The 23,329-nt window shown below is 31.2% G+C and overlaps 1 protein-coding gene across 1 annotated transcript; it reads right to left on the bottom strand.

The window, feature by feature from the left end:
• Positions 1–15,288: 15,288 nt before the first annotated feature.
• LOC135960632 (uncharacterized) lies at positions 15,289–20,486 on the bottom strand. The gene is made up of 2 exons (XM_065512007.1): positions 18,799–20,486; positions 15,289–18,550 (listed from the first exon to the last, which is right to left on the bottom strand). Exons 1-2 carry the CDS (start codon positions 20,484–20,486, stop codon positions 15,289–15,291), a joined length of 4,950 nt encoding a protein of 1,649 aa, XP_065368079.1.
• Between the last annotated feature and the right edge of the window lie 2,843 nt (positions 20,487–23,329).

Here is a 23,329-nt window from a genome sequence, read left to right as displayed (position 1 = left end):
GAAATAAATCTGGCATTTCTAAATGGTTGCTCCGATCGGGATAAAATATGATGCGGGTATAGATAAGGGGTATTCGAGTTTAAGTTATTAAAATAGGCCTTATAAATGATACAGGGGCGGCACTATGGATGCTCAAAGTAGGGTACCTTCGACATGTAATATTTTTTGGAAACTGCTTGGTTAGGTTTTGTAAAAACATGCTTGCGTACGCTATTTATATCTTATAATTTCCGAATTATAGGCATTTCAAAATTCAAACTTTAAAATTTTGCCATACCTTGGTACACTTTTTTTAAAATACAGGTCGTACTTTTGGACAGAATGGACTCTGTTAGTTGGAAAACTATATTAACAATAATATTGTTACGTTTTAACCTTTTCAAAACGTTTGTTTATATCCTTTAAATAAACCGGATATTTTTGATTGCAAATAAAAGCCGTTTAGTAGTTTGAAAATTGTAACAACTCTATTTATTTAAAATGTACAACAACAGAATTTAATAGTCACTCAATGTTTTTTATACACGTTTATAAATTCGCAGAAATACAGACACAATTTATAAAGTACACGAATTCACTTGAAAAACACAGCACACTTTAAGGCACTCACTAACGACTGCAACCTCTGCCACTATTTATAATACTGCCATCTGCACTCTAGATTGCTCTTTAACTGTCTAGAGCTTCCTAATACATACGTCATCTGTGGTGTACTTTCTACAATGTTTTTTAACTGAATATTCGAATTCGAATATACGGTCGCAGCAAACAGCGATCAATGGTCAACTGAAAGCTTTTATTCAATGTTAATAATGCCGACAGATATATTATAGTTTGCTATTACAGCACTGCTATTTGAAAGCATTAGGCTACTTTTAAATCAGCCGTTAAAATCGTTATATTTGAATTCAAGTACAATTTCGTAACAATATCCAAAAGACTTCAGAGAAATATCAGTTATGAATCCAAAAATAAATGATTTTCAATTTAAAAATTCAAAAAAATAGTAAATTTTTGCTGCTTTTTGAAGAAAACTTCCATTGAGAGCACAACAATTTTATGTTTTTCTGTAGGGTATCTTTACGAAAAACATTTTGTTATAAAAAACATGTCCTATTGTTCGAATATGTTGCTCTACATCCTTTGGAATTTGACCTATTTTTTATCAAAATTTCAAATTTGGGCCTCATGTTCTAAAATCACAAAGCTGGGATCAGAAAACAAAAAGCAGCTTTGGAAAACTTGAAGTGTTTCCTATTTATCCCTGAAGAATTTTCCCAGCTGCGAAGGAAATGTGGACCCTATAGCCAAAATTGTAAAAAATACCATTATTGGGATTTTTGCTACAATTTTTAGGAATTTCGGGATTGCCTTTGAACTTTTGACAAGTATTTTAACATTTTGTTATTTAGAATGACAAATGTAAATAACGTTGAAAATTTCATTGACATTACATATTTATTGCGTTTCTAAAACTAAAATTTTTATCAAACTTTTAATAGGATTGCAAATATTAGGAACAATTTGATCCACATTTATTCCGAACTATTTTTTTTTTGTTTAGATAAGTTAATTTTTGATCTTACAAAAATAATTTGAAGTCAATATCTCAATTAGATTCAAAAATATGCCACTTTAAAATTCCGTTCTTCAAAAATATTGCACTTTTTAATAATATGTAATCAAATCTTTATTTATTAACAAAACTCAATGAAATTCTCAACGTTTTTAAAATTTCTCATTGTAAATAACAAAGTGTAAAAATACTTGTCAAAAGATCAAAGGTAATCCCGTAATTCCTTAAAATTGGAGCAAAAATCCCAACAATTTTATTTTTTACAATTTTGCCCACAGATTATGCCACATTGGATATTCTGCACGAGCGATTTGAGAGCATGGTCCCGTTAAACTTTTCTTGTGAGGGTTAATCAGTCGCAGGTCTATGCGAATAAATCACAAACCAAGGCCAACATAACCAATGGCATCGGTTAAATTTAGACTGATTTATGTGGCAGAGTCATGAAAAATTGAACAATTCGGATGCCATACATTATAGCATCGATAGATCTTTTACACGATTAACAAATTACGATGATATCTCACACACGCTATATCCGTTTGTCTGTCCGGGTGACCGTTTATCCATCTGTGTGTCTGTTGAAGGCAAGATAGTTCCTACATGGAAGGACTTAGTGGGATGAAATTTTTATGAAATATTCTCTGTTGATCAGAAATAGTTGGAATTGAAAATGGGCAGAATCAGGCAATTAGAACCTGAGTTAGAGACCAAAATGTGAGACACTCTCCACAAAAATTGATATTTTTAAATATATTGCAAATAATACATTGAAATTATAAAAGAACACTTTGTGTTGCAAATGGTAAGAATCGAACGAACTAAATTCTCGAAATATGATACGCAAATGTATAGTGGTGGTATCCATATAAAATTTAGTATTGAAAATAGGAAAATCTGATAAAAATAAAGGTTTTTTATAAAATGCGCAAAAATCGGTGTCAGTATTATATTGGTGGTGGGTATACAAGATTCAGTCTAATACTAAACTCTCACTTAATACTGCTTATTTTTCACCAATGTGAATTTTTTATGTTTTTCTGTTTTGATATCTTTGTTATTTAATTATTTTGTGTTACAAATAACAAATTTACTTTTTCCTTTATTCAAATTCCCTTGAGTGTTTAAGTATTATGGCAATTTTGTATCTGTTTGCGTTTTTCACTCCCCATTGTCTTTCTTTTACATTTTTCCTCAATTCTTTTTTTTTAGTTTTTTTTCTTTCGTTTTTTGCTTTTAATTATCAATAAAAGAACGATTAAAACTGATGCCCACGTAGTTGATGAGCAATCCTATGCATATTTACTCTGTATGTGTATTTGAACAGTCTATTTTAGCTTCCTTTCAGTTTATTTTTGCAGTCCATTTGAAAGTTGAAAAGAAATAATGTTTTCTTCATTTTCCTTTCTTTTATTGTACATATATTTTTTGTAATTATGAAGGCGGTATCAGAAGCAAAGCAAATAATAATAATAATGGGTGTTTGTAATGTAGAATGTAAAGGATGAAAAATAAAAAAAAAATTACCAATATCTCTATTTGGGTCAAAAATTAAAACAAAAAGGAGAAAATTGTTCATATATGGTTGTTGCCTGGTATTAGGCCATGTATACATACATACGTAAGTACGTGATCGATTACTGATAAAGAGCTGGGGGAAGTAACATATGCACTTTGTTATTTATTCTTCTTATGTAGCAAATTTCCTAGTACTCTATTGTTTGAAATACATAGTATGTCATGAGAAATGGACTATTTTTAAGGTTTGCAACCTGTTGTTGATCTTGTTTTAATTATGAAAAGTTCTCCATGTTCTCTTATGAGTGCTGCTTGCAGTTGGTTTGTCCATCGATGTATCGGTCTATCCGGTTTGCGCTTTCCTTCGAGCTAGAGTGTCTGCATTCATTCCCATCGTGCCTTGGCCAGCGCAGTCGTAGTAAAATGCTACGTATTCTGTACTCTCGGTCAACGTAGCATGCTTCTTAATTTTTCGAAGATTATCGTATTTTTGGAGGTTATCTGGCTTTGCTTTTAAACTGCTTACTCAGTCTAATGAAGCTTCTGTTTGGAAGAATATTCCTTCAGTTAATTTTCAATTGGGTGTATGACTTAAAATTTCCGGATTTTTTAAAATGTTTAGCTTTTATTTTAAACATTTGTACAATAAATATTTTTTGAAAGTATTGGTCATTGTTAGTTATGACCCTTTCCCATCTTTCTGGCAACATATGGATTCCGAGCCAAAAGAACTGCTCATCCTTTGATGTTAAGAATGAATCAAACCAATTTAGGATACTATGTTCTAAGGTGAAGCGTATTCCAGAGAGAGCGATCTGCCTCGAACGAAACAAATAGTATTCAGACGGTGGAAGGTCTGGACTATAACGCGGGTGAGTAAACTTACGCCCCCCCCCAACATCATTCTAAATAAATTTAAACTCGTTTTGAATTGCTGCTTGAGTAGCTCACGATGATGTTGCAAGCTCTTATTGAGTTTGACAACAATCTTCATGGAGTAATGCCTTCAATTCTGGGTATTCAAACTATTTTGGCTGGCCTTGGCTATCCTTGTCTTCAGTGTCAAAATCACCAGTTCTGACCCACACAAACCATCTTTCGCACGTTGAAACCGATGAAACACATTCACAATAAGCTTTCGTGAGAAATCGGTGTGCTTCAGCGGCACTTCTTTTAAATTAAAGAAGTAAAGCAAAACTTCCCGCATATGACGCTTTGTTGGCAAAAAATTCGATATTTTCGAAGCAAAAAAAAACTTCGTTGTTTACACTATAATGCTCAATAGCTAAATGAGAATAAATGACAGATATATAACCTTCAAAGAAACACCATCTATTGTAAATCCCGCATTTTTAAGTCAATATAAAAATTAATTTACCTCAAAGTTGTATTTTTCTTCTTTCACCAGCAGCGGATCTCAATGGGGCATATGGTATAGCGGCGCTGGTCTTGAAGAAGTGTTCTTCCATTAGCTTACCTATTCAGTACTTTATATCGTACCTACGAATTTCCTATGTTTTGGAAGTTTTTTAATTCCTAAAATCCAGAAAATTATTGCCCAATAGCAATTAAAGAAAGTATGATAAATTACTATCTGCGACCGCCAGTACGGCTTTCGCAGGGGACGCTCTGTTCCATTTAACCTTTTTTGTGATAGTAAAGTGGTGGATCTGGATATTTTAAAGGCGGTCGATGGAGTCTTGAATTGCATTTGAATCGAAACTTATTGATATTGGTGTCGGTGATAATTTTTCCCGATTTATGTCGAACTTTCTCTGAGATCGGCTCTATGAATGGCATCTCATTAGATGACTTCAAAGTTGAATCAGGGGTACCGCTTCGTTCCTTATTCAAACTTCTAACCCTATATACAGCTACATTTGCGATTCGTATTCATTTAGTCATATGCCAAGACTGTCGAAGATCGATGCAATGAAGCAAACCGTGAATGATTCGCTTAATCAATATCTTGTGGTTACTCTTTATGGAATGGAGTCATGAGCTGAGTCGATTTGAATCCATCTTCCATGGTCGAAATCGAAGCCGTTCATGCTATAGATATAAGAATTCAGATTTATGTCCGCGGAACTAAATACATTTTTCAATACTCGAAAGAAGCATTCGAGTGATTCGGTTTTGTAAAGCGGTGTTGGAAATACGTAACTCTTTCTGAGATCCTTTCAATTTACACCACCTGTGTATATCTGGCCGGAATACTACTCTCAAGTTTTGGCCGATACCTCGATGTATATTTTAGACTTACATCGGTGAAAGTGGGGTATCGAAATCAATTGACTCACTAGAGTATCATTACATTGAGGCTTGTGTTTCACTTTTTTATCAAAACTGAAATGTGTTCAGCTGATTTTAGGGTACTTGTTCCCGATTCCCGTAGCTTTTATGCAGAGAGGTTCCACAGGTTCCAACACACTACAGGGAAAATTATTTTTTAGCCGTACCATCCGTATGAGGAAGTAATTTCCCACAGCAGAAGTCTTTCACTACACCCTCAATACTCCCTCCCATAACATATTTGTCTATAACATATTTGTCTAGTTTCATACTGGTTCAAGCAGAAATAAATATCAGCATAAGCATTGATCATATGATTTGTTGTCTTAATAGTTGCCGCTTAGTTCACTGCTACATTCTTTAAGATTTTCTGTTTAAGTAAATTGAAGAAATTGCATGATAAGTTGTCGCTTTGTCTGAGACCTTTTGTGATATTAAATGGTTCGGAGATGTCATTCTTTTGTATTTTGATGATCTTTTTCAGGTATTGTCGCTGTTTGAATATTTGGTCTGCTGTTAGCCCGGTATCAACACTAGGCTAAGTTCCTTCAATCAGAATGGTAGAATGAAATTTGTAGGCCTTGGACAAGGTGACTCCATTTGAATATTTTATATTGTCTTCTTTATGTCGATCATAGTGCAATGACTCTCCAATGTTCGGTCATGCTCTTGTTTTTCTAGATGGTGCAAATTACTTAATACATGCTCCTTATTAACTAATCGCTCTTGGTCTTTTACATTACAGCCGGCAATTCGTCGACACAGCAGCTTTATGGTTTTTAATTAATGTCTTGAATTCATCTAGATTGGGTCCGTGTAATTTTGTATTATCAGTTTGGGATTAATGTCTTCGTAAGTAACAAGTTGAAGATATGTTGTGCCTCCATATACTCAGTACAATTGACGTGTCAGTAACCATATCAATCTATCAACACTCGGCTTTAGTCTTTCACTTAGGATGTTAGAATGGATTTTGTAGATAATGAACAAGTGACTAATACCTCGGTTATTTGAATATTTGATTTTGTTTCCTTTTGTGGAACAAATTGTACTGAGTTCCCAATCTTCTATTCTGTATAGTTGGCGAGTCAGTCACCCCATTTTTATTTCTGTATGAATTTATGCCTCTATATTAGAGTCTGGGTTTCTTTTAACTTTGTGGTAAAATTCATTTTCTGTACCGTACAGTTCCATGTCCTGGTCTTCTTCATTTTTAGGATTATCCTCTCTTCTCCCGCCATCGCTCTACTACAGATCTCGCGGCCATAGCATGAAGTGTCACCTGCTATGCATCGTTATTTGCTCTCGTTATGGTATTTCACTGTTCTTTGTAAAATTTCGTTTTCACTGGCTTAATGGTGATTATATTGAGCCAAATTGACCTAAGCGGGAGAGGACTCTAGGAGCGAATTTATGTTTGGCTCATGTACAGCTGCTTTTTTACTACTTTAAAAATCTTCCTAAAGAAATAAAAAGTTTCATTGAAAATTAAATTTTGGACAAAATAATTTTTTGGTTTTTCACATTTTATCCTCTAAAGCTTTTATCTTATGGTGCTTAGATCTCTGGCCACTGATTAAAGCTGCAAAATTTCATTCTCCCGCAAAACTAAAATTTTAGGCTGAAGCTCTATAACCAGAAAAGTGTTTCTATCTCTGTGACTATGAGGAAATCACGTAGTAGGAAGTAAAATTGAGTAAATATATTATTATTGCCCAAAAAATAGAAGTTAAATTTCTTCCACGAACTAAATTACATGAAGATTTTTCATGTAATTTAAATTGATGAATTATTACTTTAGCTGTTTTAGGCAAAAACCATTTATTTTACTTATAAACTAACCCAATTAATAACTTGATGTTGGGTTTTATGGAAAGTTTTGTTTAACTTTTAAAAGAATAATTAAATGGGGGGACATTTTAAATGATTTATTTGATTTGCGTGGATGATGATGTTATTGGGAAATTTAAAAAAGACAAAATAGCAAAACTGTTTGTTACCAAGCTATATATAATAAGAATAACAACTTTTTTTTTAAATATTAACACATAAAATATATATTTCCTATTAATCTAATTTACAGTTTTTGCATTGAAATAAGTCAATAACCTTAAAATGCTCTAAGAAATATTTTGATTTTGATTTAAAATTTTTCTATTTCTAAAAGGTGTGTTAAATCTAATACTCATTGTTCATTTTTGCACAAATGTAGAACGATGATAATTAAGCCATATTTTCATTTCTTTTTGCAGTTTTTATGTCTCATTCCAATTTACACTTGCAGGCTCTAATTTCAAGAAAGTTGAAAGAATACTTCAAACTAAAAACACTTCAACCAACTACTTACACTTCCATACGTACTAATAACAATGATATATGCTTGATAATACTTGAGTAATTTCAGTTGCAGTTTTTGTACTTTTTTTCACTTTTAAGCACTTTTCTCTAGACTCTAGTTACGTACGTAGATTTACCATATTTTCCTAGTTGTTAAATCAGCAATTACGGCAAAGGCAATCATTAAATATTACCACTTATATTAATGCCTGATTTCGTGCAGTTGTGCCAAGACTTGATTGCGTTCCCTGCCACACTCTCCAATTGCTACAGAGCAGACACTCTGTATACTCTGTATAATTATGGGTTTAATTAACAAACTGCAGTAGACATTAAAATTCAGCATTACTTCCGCTTCTTACTCCTTCCTGTACCTGTATTTGAAAAAGCTCAGAAACCAGTAAAATATTTACCAACATTGTTGTAGTTTTTGTGTGAGCAAGTAATGAGTGAAATTATTGTGGTGTGTAGGGTGAATTGATTGAGCACTATTCATTAGGATGTGTGGTGGCATTTCAATAATTTGCAGTTTGTTCGATTTGTTGCAATTAATATGGGAGTTTTATTTAAGGAAAATTGACAAATAAGGATTAATACAAAAATATTTTTATAATTAACGGAAATGTATCTGCGATAAGTAGGGAAACTGGAAATATGTACTAAAAAATTTATTATGCGCATGAAATATGCTGTAAAAACCGAAAAATATGCTTTTGAATTTCAAGGCTCTAAAACTACACAGAAAAAATTATTGTAAAACAATGTTTAATTAATTTTTTTTTTGCTAATGTTTTTGTTTTCAATAATTTTTTTATTCTATTAATTATTTGTTTTAATTAAAAATTATTATTTTGAAAAATAAAAAATTCTGACAGAAAAAAGAAATGAAATTTTTTTTGTTTTTTCAATATAATATTTTTTCATAAATGTCTACACATTTTTATGCACAAATGTTATAAAATTAATGTCTCTTACCCCCTTTCTATACTTGACAAATATTTATCATAACAATTAATGACGTTTGTTGTCCAGACAAAGTTGTCTGAGCAAAAGCACTAACAATTTTGTCATAACGAAGCAATAATACTAATAAATGGAGACTATACCTAATAATTTTTTATCTTGACAACCATTTTGAAGTTTATCATGATAAAAATTTGTCAGGTATAGACTGGGGGTTATTGTGTTCCGATATCCGTCTGTTGTGGATTTCAATTATGAGTATTACGTCAGGTAAGTTAAGTTTGTTGTTGGTTAATAAAAAGTTTATTTGATCAAAACTGTTTTTTTATTGCTTTTTTCACAGATTTATTTCCAAATGCTCTAAAATTCGAGTATTCAAATTTCCGTGGAATATCTTCGTTATCTATGGTGAATATCAAAATAATACTTTTAATCTCAATTTCCCTTCTTAATGCGGCTTTTCTAGGCTGGGCATATGTGTATTCTCAAGTAAAATTATCAAAATTTCATTATTTTATCAGATTTATTGGTACATTCATTTTTTTGAAGGTTTAATAAAGAAAACCAGAACAGCTTCCAGTTCCTATTTATATGAAATAACATAAGCTGCTCTTTGGGGAGAAACATGAGGACACATTTGTATGAAAGACAATAAACCATTGAAGGAGCATCTCGGATAATTAAAATACATTCATAATAATTTTAAACTTTTTAATGTGTTTGTTTTTATAAATGAGGAAACATTTGGTCAAAATATTCACATTTTATTGGGTCGATTTAATTTAATTGCATTAATTAATATTTTAGTAGATTTTATGCAAAATTTTAATTAAAATCTTAATTGTTTCAATCAAAAAATTAATTGAAATATTTGCAGAAATTCAATTACTTTATTTAATACTATTTTAATTGGTATTTTTTGTCAATTAAACTTTTTAATTTCAAATTAATTATTAGTATCATTTTGATGATTGGAGCAAAATCAACATTTTTTTTAATTAATATAATAAATTTCGTAATTGAAACTTATTTTTATTTTTTTCTGTTTAAATCTACATAATTTTTAAACCCAAACAATTATTTTTAATAAAAAATTAAAAGAAATGAAAGACGTTGCAATTTTTCAGGAAAATTAATTTTTAAAATTTTCTACTTTAGATTCCAAATACTACAATATTTATTTCGGTTTATGACTTAAAAATTCAGGATTTACAATAGTTGGCGTATCTTTTGAACGCGGTTTTTGTTTTTAATAATTAATATGTCATTTTGAAAAGTACTTAGCTGTCATTTATTCTCACTTAGATAGAACATTATAGTGTAAACGTTTTTTTTTTTGCTTCGAAAATGTTGAATTTTGTACCAACAAAGCATCATATGTGGGAAGTTTTGTTTTACTTCTTTAATTTGAAAAAAAATGCCGCTAGAGCTCACGATTGCTCACCAAAGTTTATTGTGAATGTGTTCCATTGATTTCTAAGTGGTTTATTCGATACAGAAGTGCTGATTTTGACACGGAAGACAATGATCCTCCAGGCCAGCCAAAACAGTTTGAAGACCAAGAATTGGAGGCATTAGTCCATGAAGATTGTTGTATAACTTGAGTATAGGTTCTATGTGATGGTCTGGCTAGATTTCAGCAGCTCATAATTTATAGGACCATTTTGCTCTTACCAAATACAATAAACGATTGCCAGCAGCAGAATTCATCCAAAAGCAGGGAAATTGAGTATCATACGAACTGAATACGAGGGACCTTGAAAGACGATTTTACATTTCCGAAATGATGTTTGAACGCTATAGAAGAAAATCATTTTTGCACCGAATCATGGATTCATTACGAAATGGATCCATTACGGTAACCTAAATTTGTTTATTATAAGTATATAATGAGTGAGTTCGAAAAATCGTATACACACTCTTCCAGCCAAAACTTAATCTTGGTCCAAAAAATTATTTTATTTTAATCACGTTAACTTTTAAAAATCTGTCAGTCTAAATCATTAATTTTCAACTGTTCATTTCATAAGGTTAAAGGCATTGATTGTTTTGTAAGCAGACTCAAAGCTAATGCTGGGTTGAAGTTGTATAATCCTTTGACGACGAAGAATATTCCGCTGGAAATTTTTAATTTTTTTTTTGCGGATTCTTACTCGGAAAGGCGACATTACGCGACTAAAGTATTGTCAAAATTTAAAAATTATTACTCCTTCTACGAGAAAAATCATGGGACATATGGGCAAATCCTGCGTGACGAACGTTTCATTCGTACACGTTTTCATATTTAAATATGAAAATTTTTTGGTTTTTCAAATAAGATACTTCCAACGTATACTATACGCTATAGTGAAATTTAAGTGCAATTCCAAATGGCATAAGACATTTCCTTTTAATTGCCATTTCTTGCGAAATAATTGATCGCAAAATTTTGTGACGCACGTTACAAAAAGTGGAAGAAACATTAAAAGTTGAAGCTTTTATTCGTAATTTTAGCGAATTTGGCATAATAAAGCACACAAAATCTTATTCCTAAAAGAAATAGGAATGAAAGAGAATTCTAATAAAACTTATTAGCATGAAAAGACATTTGCCGTTTTCATAAAAAGCCGAGAACATTCTGCGACGCACGTTACGTGACGCTCGTTACAAATTATCCAGATGCTAGAAAATTATCTCCTTTTCCGTGAGAAGTTGCGAAAAATTACATTCAAAGTGAAATTACTCAAAATTAATTTGTATATAAATTGAATGGTAAAAAATATAGCTGTCAATCGAACCATCTTGTTAACATTTAAGTAATGATAAAAACACATTAAAAAATTAAAATTTGTTTGTGTAATATTAAGATATCTGAGCTATGTAATGTACACGAGCCTAGATTGGACAACGAAGTGTCGATGAAGTTTTAAGAAATGTTTCAAATGTTTATAAGAATATACAAACCATCAGAACAAGTCTTATATTTGGCTAAGTAAAGGGTTAGATAAATCGATGGGAGCCTATAATTGCTAACTAACAGTCGGTTGGGGGGGGTACGTGACTTATCTGCACCTAACTCACGTTCATACATTTCAATTTTATAAGACTCCCGGATGTGAAAAAATAATTCTATTAAATTTATACTTTAATGGACCGGAAATGCATAGTCAATTCAAATAAAAGCCCCTACTATGCTGATTGTGCTATAAAAATTAACATAATATTGATCAAATGCTAAGGAAGTTTTTCAGATGACAATCGAAAAACCCGTGCCTCAAAACCCACCCTTACCATGATTCTACAGACACTATGAATTTTGTATGGAATCCCAACTGAGATTACCCTAAAGTTTTACTTCATATAGAAAACGTTTTGATTCTTTTAGCAATTCATTTTGCTTAATTAATGTTTATTTTCAAAAATCAAAATAGAAATGTGATAAATTTTAACAAAACAAAAACTTAAAATAAGAAAATTTGTTGTAAATTATAGAGAAAACAATATTTAATTCTGGGGCTAAATACATTATTGAACAATTGGCAAATTCGATAGTAGAAAATTTTATTATAAAGTTGTATAAAAAATATAGAAAGATAAATTCCAAAAATCAAATTTATAAAAGAATACATTTTGGTATAAACACAAATGGTATAGGGAAATTGGAATTGTTTAAAAAAAATTGGTATGTTTTCTTTTACAAAATGTTGTTTAATATTTCATTAATTGATAATTAATTCCTTATTTAATTGATAATTAATTTCTTAATATTATATTAATGTTATTTATTATACGGTTACGTTTACGTTTACGCTTTCAAGTTCATAATGACGTTTTAGTAACATTTTAAGCATACATGAATTTAGAGATGTAATCAACAGTATTAAATTAAAGAATAGGTCAAAAGAGAATTGCAAAATTTCATATTCATTCTTCTTCTTGTTATTGTTTCTCTATTGTTTTGTTTTGTTTTTTTTTTCTTTTTTTTTTTTATTAATTATAAGAAATGATGTTTATATTTTATTTTTAACAAGTTAAAAATAGTGAAAATTTAAATTTCAAGTGTAAAGTTTGTTATTTTAAATACGGTTGTTTTAAATTTTATAGAAAATAGTTGAATTTTGTAAATTTTAAATTGTGTATCGTGGAAATTGTGTAACTAATTAGTGTTAATTCATTTTATATTAAATTTTAACAAGTGATTTTAAATATTAACAAATGGTTCTCTTTTAAATTTTTAAGAAATGTGAAATAGTTTTAGATTGTAACAATTTAGTTTGTAACCAATAAAATTATTCAACGATTATATATAAAGAAAAATTGCAACAACTGTTTTAACAATAATAAAAATATCGTAATATCTTAAAGATTTCTCAATAAATATTATAAAAATTTTAACATGTTCTTTTAATTTGTTATTTTTGTTTGTCTTTACTTGTAAGTAATGTGGGAGATAAATATAATCAATAAATTGTGGTTTTCCTCAAATGTATCACTGTTTTGTTTACATAGTTTAATTTTAATAAAGCAACATATAATTCGTCTTTGTGCAGATTCTTTGCTAATTAGAAACATGTATTATGCTCGAATTATCAAAGAGCACTAAGTTAGATCATGCTTTGGGAGTTTTAAAATGACAAATAAAACTACATAACTTTATCAATGAATTTACAAAACAAAAGATCCAAACTAAGAATTCGATCCAATGTGGGAAGTATTTGTTTTCATTAACAAAGACTTTGGATACCATTCATTGATTAGTTCTGTGGTTTTATTTGTAGGCAAGAGTGTTCTATAAATAAAGCAAAAAAAATAAAAGTTTGGTTTCACTCACCCAAGTTTACACCGATGACGATGAGGCCTCTCCGTTTTCGATGGGTTAATTTAGCTGTATTGAACAAATTTTTATTATAGAATACTCTTAGATAGTTTACTCCGTTTTGGATACAGTGAGGTATTATTTTGTTCCACTATTTTTGTTTTAATATATGTAGATTAAAATGTGTAGGCAATTTTATAATATTTATTGATTTTCGATACTATTTATGAGATATCAGGATATCAGGCAAGTTTGGTGGTTCAATTCTGGAAATTTAGGTTTTGGTTCTCGACAATTTTACTAAAATTTGTTGATTTGTTATGGCTAGATGTAGCTTTTGGTAGATGCAATAGGGATTCTTCTTGTAAGTTTTTAGTAGAAGATTGACACAGCTACTACTAGGATTTTACTGATGAATCGTAAAGGCAAGGTATGATCAGAACAATCAATTAATCCATCAATCCAAACTCACAATTTGCTCCGAATCTGGGATCAGGAGGTGTTTTTGTTGGTGGATTAAACACTTCAGAGAGTTGTATTGATTGTCAACAGATTACAGAATCGTTTATGATTTGTTGGATTTCAGATGGTAGAAGTAAATTGTGTCTTATGAACACATGTGCTAAAAACACATTTGTCTATCAGTTTGGAATTTTCACAGATTCTGGATAAAAATATAAGAAATTTTCATCTGGTTTTAATCGAATAAACACAATGAAAAAATTAAAATTTCTTACCAGTTTACTAAAGTTTTGATCGGAAAAGATTTTAATATTTAAATGTAAAATGACTTTAAATTGAGGTGAAAATAACCTTATTTTAGTGTTAACTAATTTTTCAGGCTTTATTGGTAGCTTTAGACGACTGGATGTCACAAAATTTGAAGAAAAAGGAAGTTAAAACTTCTGAATACCTAGCTTTTAACATTCATGAGAATAATTCTCAAGCTAAAAGCATTTTGAGTTAATGTCAATTAACCAAAACATTATTATCGACAAATATATTTGAAACTTGTGGCAACGTAAATTGACTGACCGAATAATATGCTAATAATAGTTTATCTTTTGGTTCTTTATAAATTTCCAAAGAATATCTTTAATTTTCGTGTAGTTTTAAATTTTTCCATCAATTTTCCCTCAAAATTATTAATTTTGAAAAATTATTAGGTGGTACCTTAATCAACTTTGGGTGTTTTCACTTTGATACATTTAATGGGATAAGTAACTAAAACGTGATGTTTATTTACGCATTGTTTATACTCACATGCATATAAACCATGAGTAAATGTTTATAAACATTGAATGTTGCTGAGATATATAAACATAACATGTGTATCACCTCTTGTAATCCACACCAGCTGATAATGCAATATACATACATGTATCATTCCGATATTGGGTGTAATAAAAAATTTCTGGTTTAAAACTATTGACACGCAATAAGTAAACTAAATAAGTATATGGTTTATAAAGAAAAGGTATTAGTAAAAGCTGATATTATTTCATATTTAGACAAAATACGAAATTCTATGAAAAATAATATTCAATAAAAAAAATTGTAGAAAACGTACACCACAAACTGCATAACATTTACTCTATGAGTAGAAATGTTAGGAAGAAAAAGAACGTTATTTGAGTTTAAAAATACATTTGTTATTAAAATATAAATAAAAGGATGTAATAAAAGAAAAATTTCCTTATCGGAAATTACCTTATTTTGCAGAATATGAAAACGAATTAGGATTATACAGCAATTTGAAATGAATTAAATACAATTACTCGATCTTAAAGGAATATATGTCCGTGCTTTAAGTACGAATATCTTTAGCGTGATAAGTACCCACAATTTTTCCATCGGAATCTGTTAAAACATAGTAATGGTTTCCTAACTTTTCCTTAACAGTGGCTTTTACAAACAATGGGGCAAATTTTGCGTTAAAACGCTTTTCCATATTACTCTGTACGAAATTTCTACGTAAAACCTCTTGACCAATATGGAACTTTTCAGGCCTGGTTCGTAGATTATAGGTTCTTTGATTTTGTTTATAAGCCTGGTTTAAATATTTCTGTATGTCCTTTCTAATCAATTGTAAATGGTCATCTCTAGATAAAGAAGCTGTCGGTTCATTTAGGGTTTTCAAGTTGTTTAGCAAAGCATATGCGGATCCATGTGTTATCATGTTAAATCCAAACACAACATGATATGGTGACATGTTTATTGATTGATGGTATCCGTTTCGTAAAGCACAGTTGATCGCACTGAGATTTTCATCCCATTTGGTATGTTCGTGTTTCAGAAAAGCTCTAATCGCCGCTATAATTGAACGGTTTACACGTTCTGACGCGTTTGATTGTGGTGAATAAACGGCTGTATAAATATGTTTAATACCAAGAGAAGTAAAATATGCATTTAAATCATTTGCTCTGAATTGTGACCCATTGTCACTAACGATCGTTTCCGGTATCCCATAAACATGGAATATCTGTGTTTCTAAAAAGTCTTTTATTGACGAAGACGTAAACTTTTTCAGAGGTTGTAACCACTGAAACTTTGACAGATGGTCCAAGACTATAAGAATACCAATATTTCCCTTTTTACTACGCGGATAAGGGCCTAACAAGTCTATATATAATCTCTGAAAGGGGCGTATTGTTATAGTTTGTTTACCCATTTCCGGTTTCAAAACAAAATTTGGGTGTTTGGTAGTTTTACATAGTTCACAACTTCTTACAAAATTCCTAACATCTACTACCATTCCTGGCCAGTAAAATTTTCTTCGTAGGAGTTCCAAAGTTTTGGACATTCCCCCGTGAGATACCGTAGGTGGATCATGAAAACGTTTTATAAGCGTTGTTCGAAGACCATATGGAATCCACAGCTTCCAAGCTTCGCTTTCGTTTGATTCGATGCCGTCATAATGTTCGGTTCTTATGTATACATATTTTTCAACGACCTTTATATCCGGAAACTGGGATTGGTTTTCATGTATCCTATTCTTCAAATCACAGTAATCTGGATCATCAAAACAAGTGGAATTCAAATCTATTTCTGGCTCTGATGAATCTAACGAATTAACTTCTCCGAACTCGATTCGTGACAAAGCATCTGGTACGATGTTCTCTTTACCTTTGCGATGACTTATGGTGAAATTGTATGCTTGAAGCTTCAACGCCCATCTGGCTAATCTTCCACTTAGATTCGGCTGCTTCATAAGCCAAACAAGACTGGAGTGGTCTGTTATAACCTCAAATTTTTGGAGTTCGAGATAGCATCGGAATCGTTGAATAGCTTCTATAGCCGCTAAACATTCACGTTCCGTCACACTGTAGTTTCTCTGTGCGGAATTAAGCTTTCTGCTCATAAAAGCAATCGGCTTTTCCTCGTTATTGTTGTCCAGTTGAACGAGCACAGCACCGATACCAAAATCGCTGGCATCACAATGGACGAAAAACTTTTTCTCAAAATCAGGGTTACTTAGAATAGGAGCAGAAGATAGTAAATCTTTAATTTGTTCAAAAGCCTGTTGAGCCTCGGGAGTCCAAACAAACTTCTTCTTAGTTGACAAGGTTTCGGATATCGGATAAACTACGCTAGAAAAGTTCGCAATAAATCGCCTATACCAGCCTGCAAGACCTAAGAAGCCACGAACTTGTTTTATATTCTTTGGAGTTGGCCAGTTTCTGATCGCACTTACTTTTTCTGGGTCTGTAACAATACCACCATCTCCGATAATATAACCTAAGTACTTAACTTTGGTAACACAAAATTTACTTTTCGAGAGGTTTAGGGTCAAATTAGCTTTACGAAACTGTCCTGCTATACGAATTAAAATGCCAATATGTTCTTCGAAATTCTCCGAAACAATAATCACATCGTCAAGGTAACCAAAGACGCTGTTCTTCAAGTCTGGGGGAATTAGCTCATCGATAAGCCTACTCATTGTTTGGGGTGCATTGCACAACCCGAAGGGCATTACAGTGAACTGGTATAATGGTCTACCAGGCACTGTAAAAGCAGTTATGGGCTTCGATTCATCATCCAATGCTATTTGCCAATACGCGTCTTTTAAATCTAACTTAGAAATGATATTGGCTTTTGGAAGACGCGCAAAGATTCCCTCAATAGATGGTAATGGATATGCATCCTTTTTCGTGACAGAATTCACTTTTCTCGCATCTAAACAAAGGCGGACTTTATTCGGTTTTATAACCAGTCTCATCGGGGAACTCCAGGGTGAGTTTGACGGTTCAATAACACCCAATGTCAACATTCGATCAATTTCTGTGAACATTAGTTTTTCCACTGCTGGTGATACGGGGTAGAACCTTTGCTTGATCGGTCTGGCTTCGCCAACATCGATCAAGTGCTTTATTAAGCCCGTTCTTCCCAACCCTTGTTTCTCAAAGTTTGGAAAAAGAGAAATGACAGCGTTTAATTGCTGTTGTTGACTAGAAGTTAACATATAGTTATCATCTGATTTCTCACAATCAGATTTACCACAAACCTCGGACAGACTTTCGGACTTATCGGACGAAACAGACGGACTTGCGCTAACCGATAACTTATCACATAAATCCGCGGATTCCATGACATTCGGTACTAATTTAAATTTCTTCCAAAAGTCAATTCCAAGTATAAGTCGTTGAGAAATTGTTGGTATTACAAAAAGATTAATTGGACAAGACATTTCTTTAAAAGTGATGTTAACATTAAGCCAACCTATAACTCGTTGTTGAGCACCATCGGCAGTTTTGACAAAGTTTCTGCAACTAGTAAAATTGGGGAATTTTGAAAAATCTTCTTTAGCTAATTCAGATCCAATGCAGCTAATGCTAGCACCAGTATCTAACAAACCGTATTCTACATAATCTATAAAAGACACCTTGGCATAGAAACGATTATCTTTTGGATCACTAAGGATAGCATAGAGTAATAATTTGGAGCAAATTTTTCGTTTTCTATAATAATTGTTGAGTCTTATTGTGGAACGTTTAGGTTTAGATCGTTTAAGTGAAGCTAATTCGACATCCTTAAAAATTTTATTACGCCTTGAGTAATAGTTTTCCCATCTTTTATGATAGGGTAAAATAGGGTGAATAAGTTTATCAAATTTATTATTGTTTTCTTCAGAGCTCGAATCTGGTTTTTTCAAAATCTTGTAACAACAAGGATCAGTATTAGGATTCTCTGAGTTTTTTAAGAAAGTATTTTGCGTATTTTCTGCCGTAGTTGTTTGATGGTTTGAAGTATGCAAGGAAAGGTTATTATTTATTCGGAATTCTTGTTCGAAAGAGGAGGATTGTAGTTTTTTGAATACTTTCTGTCTTTACATTTGGGACACTGTGGTCTATAAGTATTTTTAGCCCCACAACCATAACAAAAAATAGTCCTTTCGTAAAGGCAGTCTTCCCAAACATGACCTGGTCTATCGCAATTCCAGCAGCGTGTAACAGTGGGGGTATTATGTAAAGCATCTATTGAAGTTTCAGAGCCTACAGGGTTAGCATCTACAGAATCTAAATCGACTTCAGCAATATGTCTTCGAGGTTGATGAGCATTAGCAGTACGGTTGTGCAAGTTTCGCTTAACATGTTCGTCTTCAAGAAAAGATTCCCGTATTTGGACTAATTTTCGTAAATGGGGTATTGAATGTACAGGAATATATAACAAATCTTGCCTTATATCCGGTCTTAAGTTTCGCATTATGATCTCAATTAACTCCATTTCAGAAAAAGCAGAAGGCAACCTGTCCATAATTGCGGATATAGAATCATAAAAGACATCAAACGACTCTCCTGGTTTTTGTCTTCTATTTCTTATTTCCTCACGAAGATCAAAAGAAGACTTAAAATCTTTATATTGAGATCTAATCGCGTTGCAGAATTCGCTCCAATCGATAACACCTCTTTCCTGCTTGTGATAGCGCCAGAACCAATCTCGCGCTTTCCCGGATAAAAGTATGTGAAGATTCTTACATATAATCGTGTAATCTCCATTGAAGTTATCGTTGGTTAGCGAGGTTAGTCTATACAAAAACTCTTCTACCGTTAACCCAGTAGTTGAACCGTCAAATTTTAAACACCAGTTTTGGATAATCGATGTAATTTTATCGGTGTTTATCGTAGCAACTTGGCAATTTGTAGATGGTGTTCTCATAGTACTTGGTTGTCGATTAAAATGGTTTGAATTTGGAAAAGAATTGTATATATTTTGAGGTCGATTCTGATGAGTTAACATGGGAATATTTCCAGGATTGTTTTCGTTAGAATTGGGTAGTTGATATTGTTGGTTGTTAGCAGAGTTTGCAGAGTTGTTACAATTTAAATTTCGTAAAACCTGTTGTATATCAGTTTCCATTATGCTTCCTATTAAATTAGAGTTTCCCGAAGAATATTGTTGCTGAATCCGAGGGTTTTGAATAGACAAATTGAGACTTTGTAAAGCTTTTGAAACACTTGACTCTATCATCCGGTTAATACGATTATAATCTATTAAACTGGGTGAATTGGATTGTGGTATTATCTGGGGATTGTTTCTATCATTGCAAGGCATTCCAGAAGGAACAACGTTTTGCTGAGGTGGAGTTCTGGGGTTAATCAATTCTCCACCAGTCGTATTATTGTGAGGAGTTGTAGGGTCTTGAAAAAGATTTTTACTAACACTTCTAGTATTATAAGTTTTTGAAACAGCTCCACGAGCTTTGCCTCTTGGTCTGTTAGGGTTTTGCTTAATGTGAAATGAAAATGTTCGAACATCCTCTAACTCACATGTGAGAAAACAGACTGGGCACTCTTTAGCATTGGATAAAGAGTTTTCAATGCAAATTCTATGGAAGATATGATTACACCGATTAATAACCATACAAGGGGTTTTATCATCCATGTTCTCACTACAAATTTTACAGACATGTTCTGGGTTTGTAATTGGAACATTAGCTGGATCAGCTGTAGATACCACTGTGGCAGCGGATACTGAAGGCTGAGTAGGTGTTCTTGGCAAGGACATTTTTGCGGTAAAAAACTTTATATAGAATTGAATTATAGACAAATTTATTGAAACAAATCCAATAAACTCTACACCAGTAGATATTAAAAGATAAACCAAACTCAATTGCATAAGAAAATCATGCAAAATTAAATGAAATAATAAAAATTTGAAAGAATTATAAATTCTGGAAGATAGCTTTTACTACAAAAATTATAAGATATTTCTGTTGTATATTATTTTTCGACAGTATTCTCAGTGTTCAGACAAAATATCATAAATTTTGGTTTTCTATATGAAATGTTGTTTTTAGGGTAAATAAAAATAGCGAATGTTGATCAATAAAGGATACTAAACTGGGATATGGATTGTTTGAGTAAATTAAGATAACTCGCGTTTTACAAAATAAGCCCTAACAACTAATAAAAATGGATGTTATATCGCAAACAGCAAATATAACATAAATCCAATTTTTACCAGAAACTAAAACTGATTGAAATAAAACGGAGATATTATACTTTACCACAAAACTAAATAAATTATAACTATTGAATATAATACCAACGACTATATCTGGAAAGTCATATGTAGAGGTTATCGGTTAAGTCACTCGAACCCATCAAATGCTTAAAAATCCAGGAAACATGCATATGTATTCGAGAATATAGAAGTGGATATTTTATACAATAGAAAAATGTTAAGAAAAAATGAAATCTAAAAAACTAACGTTAAGTTCGGAACCGAAATACTTAGGATGTTAGCGTACTTCGGCCCCACGTTGGGCGCCATTTTCTAGCCTAGATTGGACAACGAAGTGTCGATGAAGTTTTAAGAAATGTTTCAAATGTTTATAAGAATATACAAACCATCAGAACAAGTCTTATATTTGGCTAAGTAAAGGGTTAGATAAATCGATGGGAGCCTATAATTGCTAACTAACAGTCGGTTGGGGGGGGTACGTGACTTATCTGCACCTAACTCACGTTCATACATTTAAATTTTATAAGACTCCCGGATGTGAAAAAATAATTCTATTAAATTTATACTTTAATGGACCGGAAATGCATAGTCAATTCAAATAAAAGCCCCTACTATGCTGATTGTGCTATAAAAATTAACATAATATTGATCAAATGCTAAGGAAGTTTTTCAGATGACAATCGAAAAACCCGTGCCTCAAAACCCACCCTTACCATGATTCTACAGACACTATGAATTTTGTATGGAATCCCAACTGAGATTACCCTAAAGTTTTACTTCATATAGAAAACGTTTTGATTCTTTTAGCAATTCATTTTGCTTAATTAATGTTTATTTTCAAAAATCAAAATAGAAATGTGATAAATTTTAACAAAACAAAAACTTAAAATAAGAAAATTTGTTGTAAATTATAGAGAAAACAATATTTAATTCTGGGGCTAAATACATTATTGAACAATTGGCAAATTCGATAGTAGAAAATTTTATTATAAAGTTGTATAAAAAATATAGAAAGATAAATTCCAAAAATCAAATTTATAAAAGAATACATTTTGGTATAAACACAAATGGTATAGGGAAATTGGAATTGTTTAAAAAAAATTGGTATGTTTTCTTTTACAAAATGTTGTTTAATATTTCATTAATTGATAATTAATTCCTTATTTAATTGATAATTAATTTCTTAATATTATATTAATGTTATTTATTATACGGTTACGTTTACGTTTACGCTTTCAAGTTCATAATGACGTTTTAGTAACATTTTAAGCATACATGAATTTAGAGATGTAATCAACAGTATTAAATTAAAGAATAGGTCAAAAGAGAATTGCAAAATTTCATATTCATTCTTCTTCTTGTTATTGTTTCTCTATTGTTTTGTTTTGTTTTTTTTTTCTTTTTTTTTTTTATTAATTATAAGAAATGATGTTTATATTTTATTTTTAACAAGTTAAAAATAGTGAAAATTTAAATTTCAAGTGTAAAGTTTGTTATTTTAAATACGGTTGTTTTAAATTTTATAGAAAATAGTTGAATTTTGTAAATTTTAAATTGTGTATCGTGGAAATTGTGTAACTAATTAGTGTTAATTCATTTTATATTAAATTTTAACAAGTGATTTTAAATATTAACAAATGGTTCTCTTTTAAATTTTTAAGAAATGTGAAATAGTTTTAGATTGTAACAATTTAGTTTGTAACCAATAAAATTATTCAACGATTATATATAAAGAAAAATTGCAACAACTGTTTTAACAATAATAAAAATATCGTAATATCTTAAAGATTTCTCAATAAATATTATAAAAATTTTAACATGTTCTTTTAATTTGTTATTTTTGTTTGTCTTTACTTGTAAGTAATGTGGGAGATAAATATAATCAATAAATTGTGGTTTTCCTCAAATGTATCACTGTTTTGTTTACATAGTTTAATTTTAATAAAGCAACATATAATTCGTCTTTGTGCAGATTCTTTGCTAATTAGAAACATGTATTATGCTCGAATTATCAAAGAGCACTAAGTTAGATCATGCTTTGGGAGTTTTAAAATGACAAATAAAACTACATAACTTTATCAATGAATTTACAAAACAAAAGATCCAAACTAAGAATTCGATCCAATGTGGGAAGTATTTGTTTTCATTAACAAAGACTTTGGATACCATTCATTGATTAGTTCTGTGGTTTTATTTGTAGGCAAGAGTGTTCTATAAATAAAGCAAAAAAAATAAAAGTTTGGTTTCACTCACCCAAGTTTACACCGATGACGATGAGGCCTCTCCGTTTTCGATGGGTTAATTTAGCTGTATTGAACAAATTTTTATTATAGAATACTCTTAGATAGTTTACTCCGTTTTGGATACAGTGAGGTATTATTTTG

The sequence above is a fragment of the Calliphora vicina genome, chromosome 1 (genome assembly GCF_958450345.1).
Source record: "Calliphora vicina chromosome 1, idCalVici1.1, whole genome shotgun sequence".
Classification (NCBI taxonomy): Eukaryota; Metazoa; Arthropoda; class Insecta; order Diptera; family Calliphoridae; genus Calliphora; species Calliphora vicina.
Note: the sequence above shows the minus strand (reverse complement) of the source record. Positions and strands in the feature narration are given on the sequence as shown.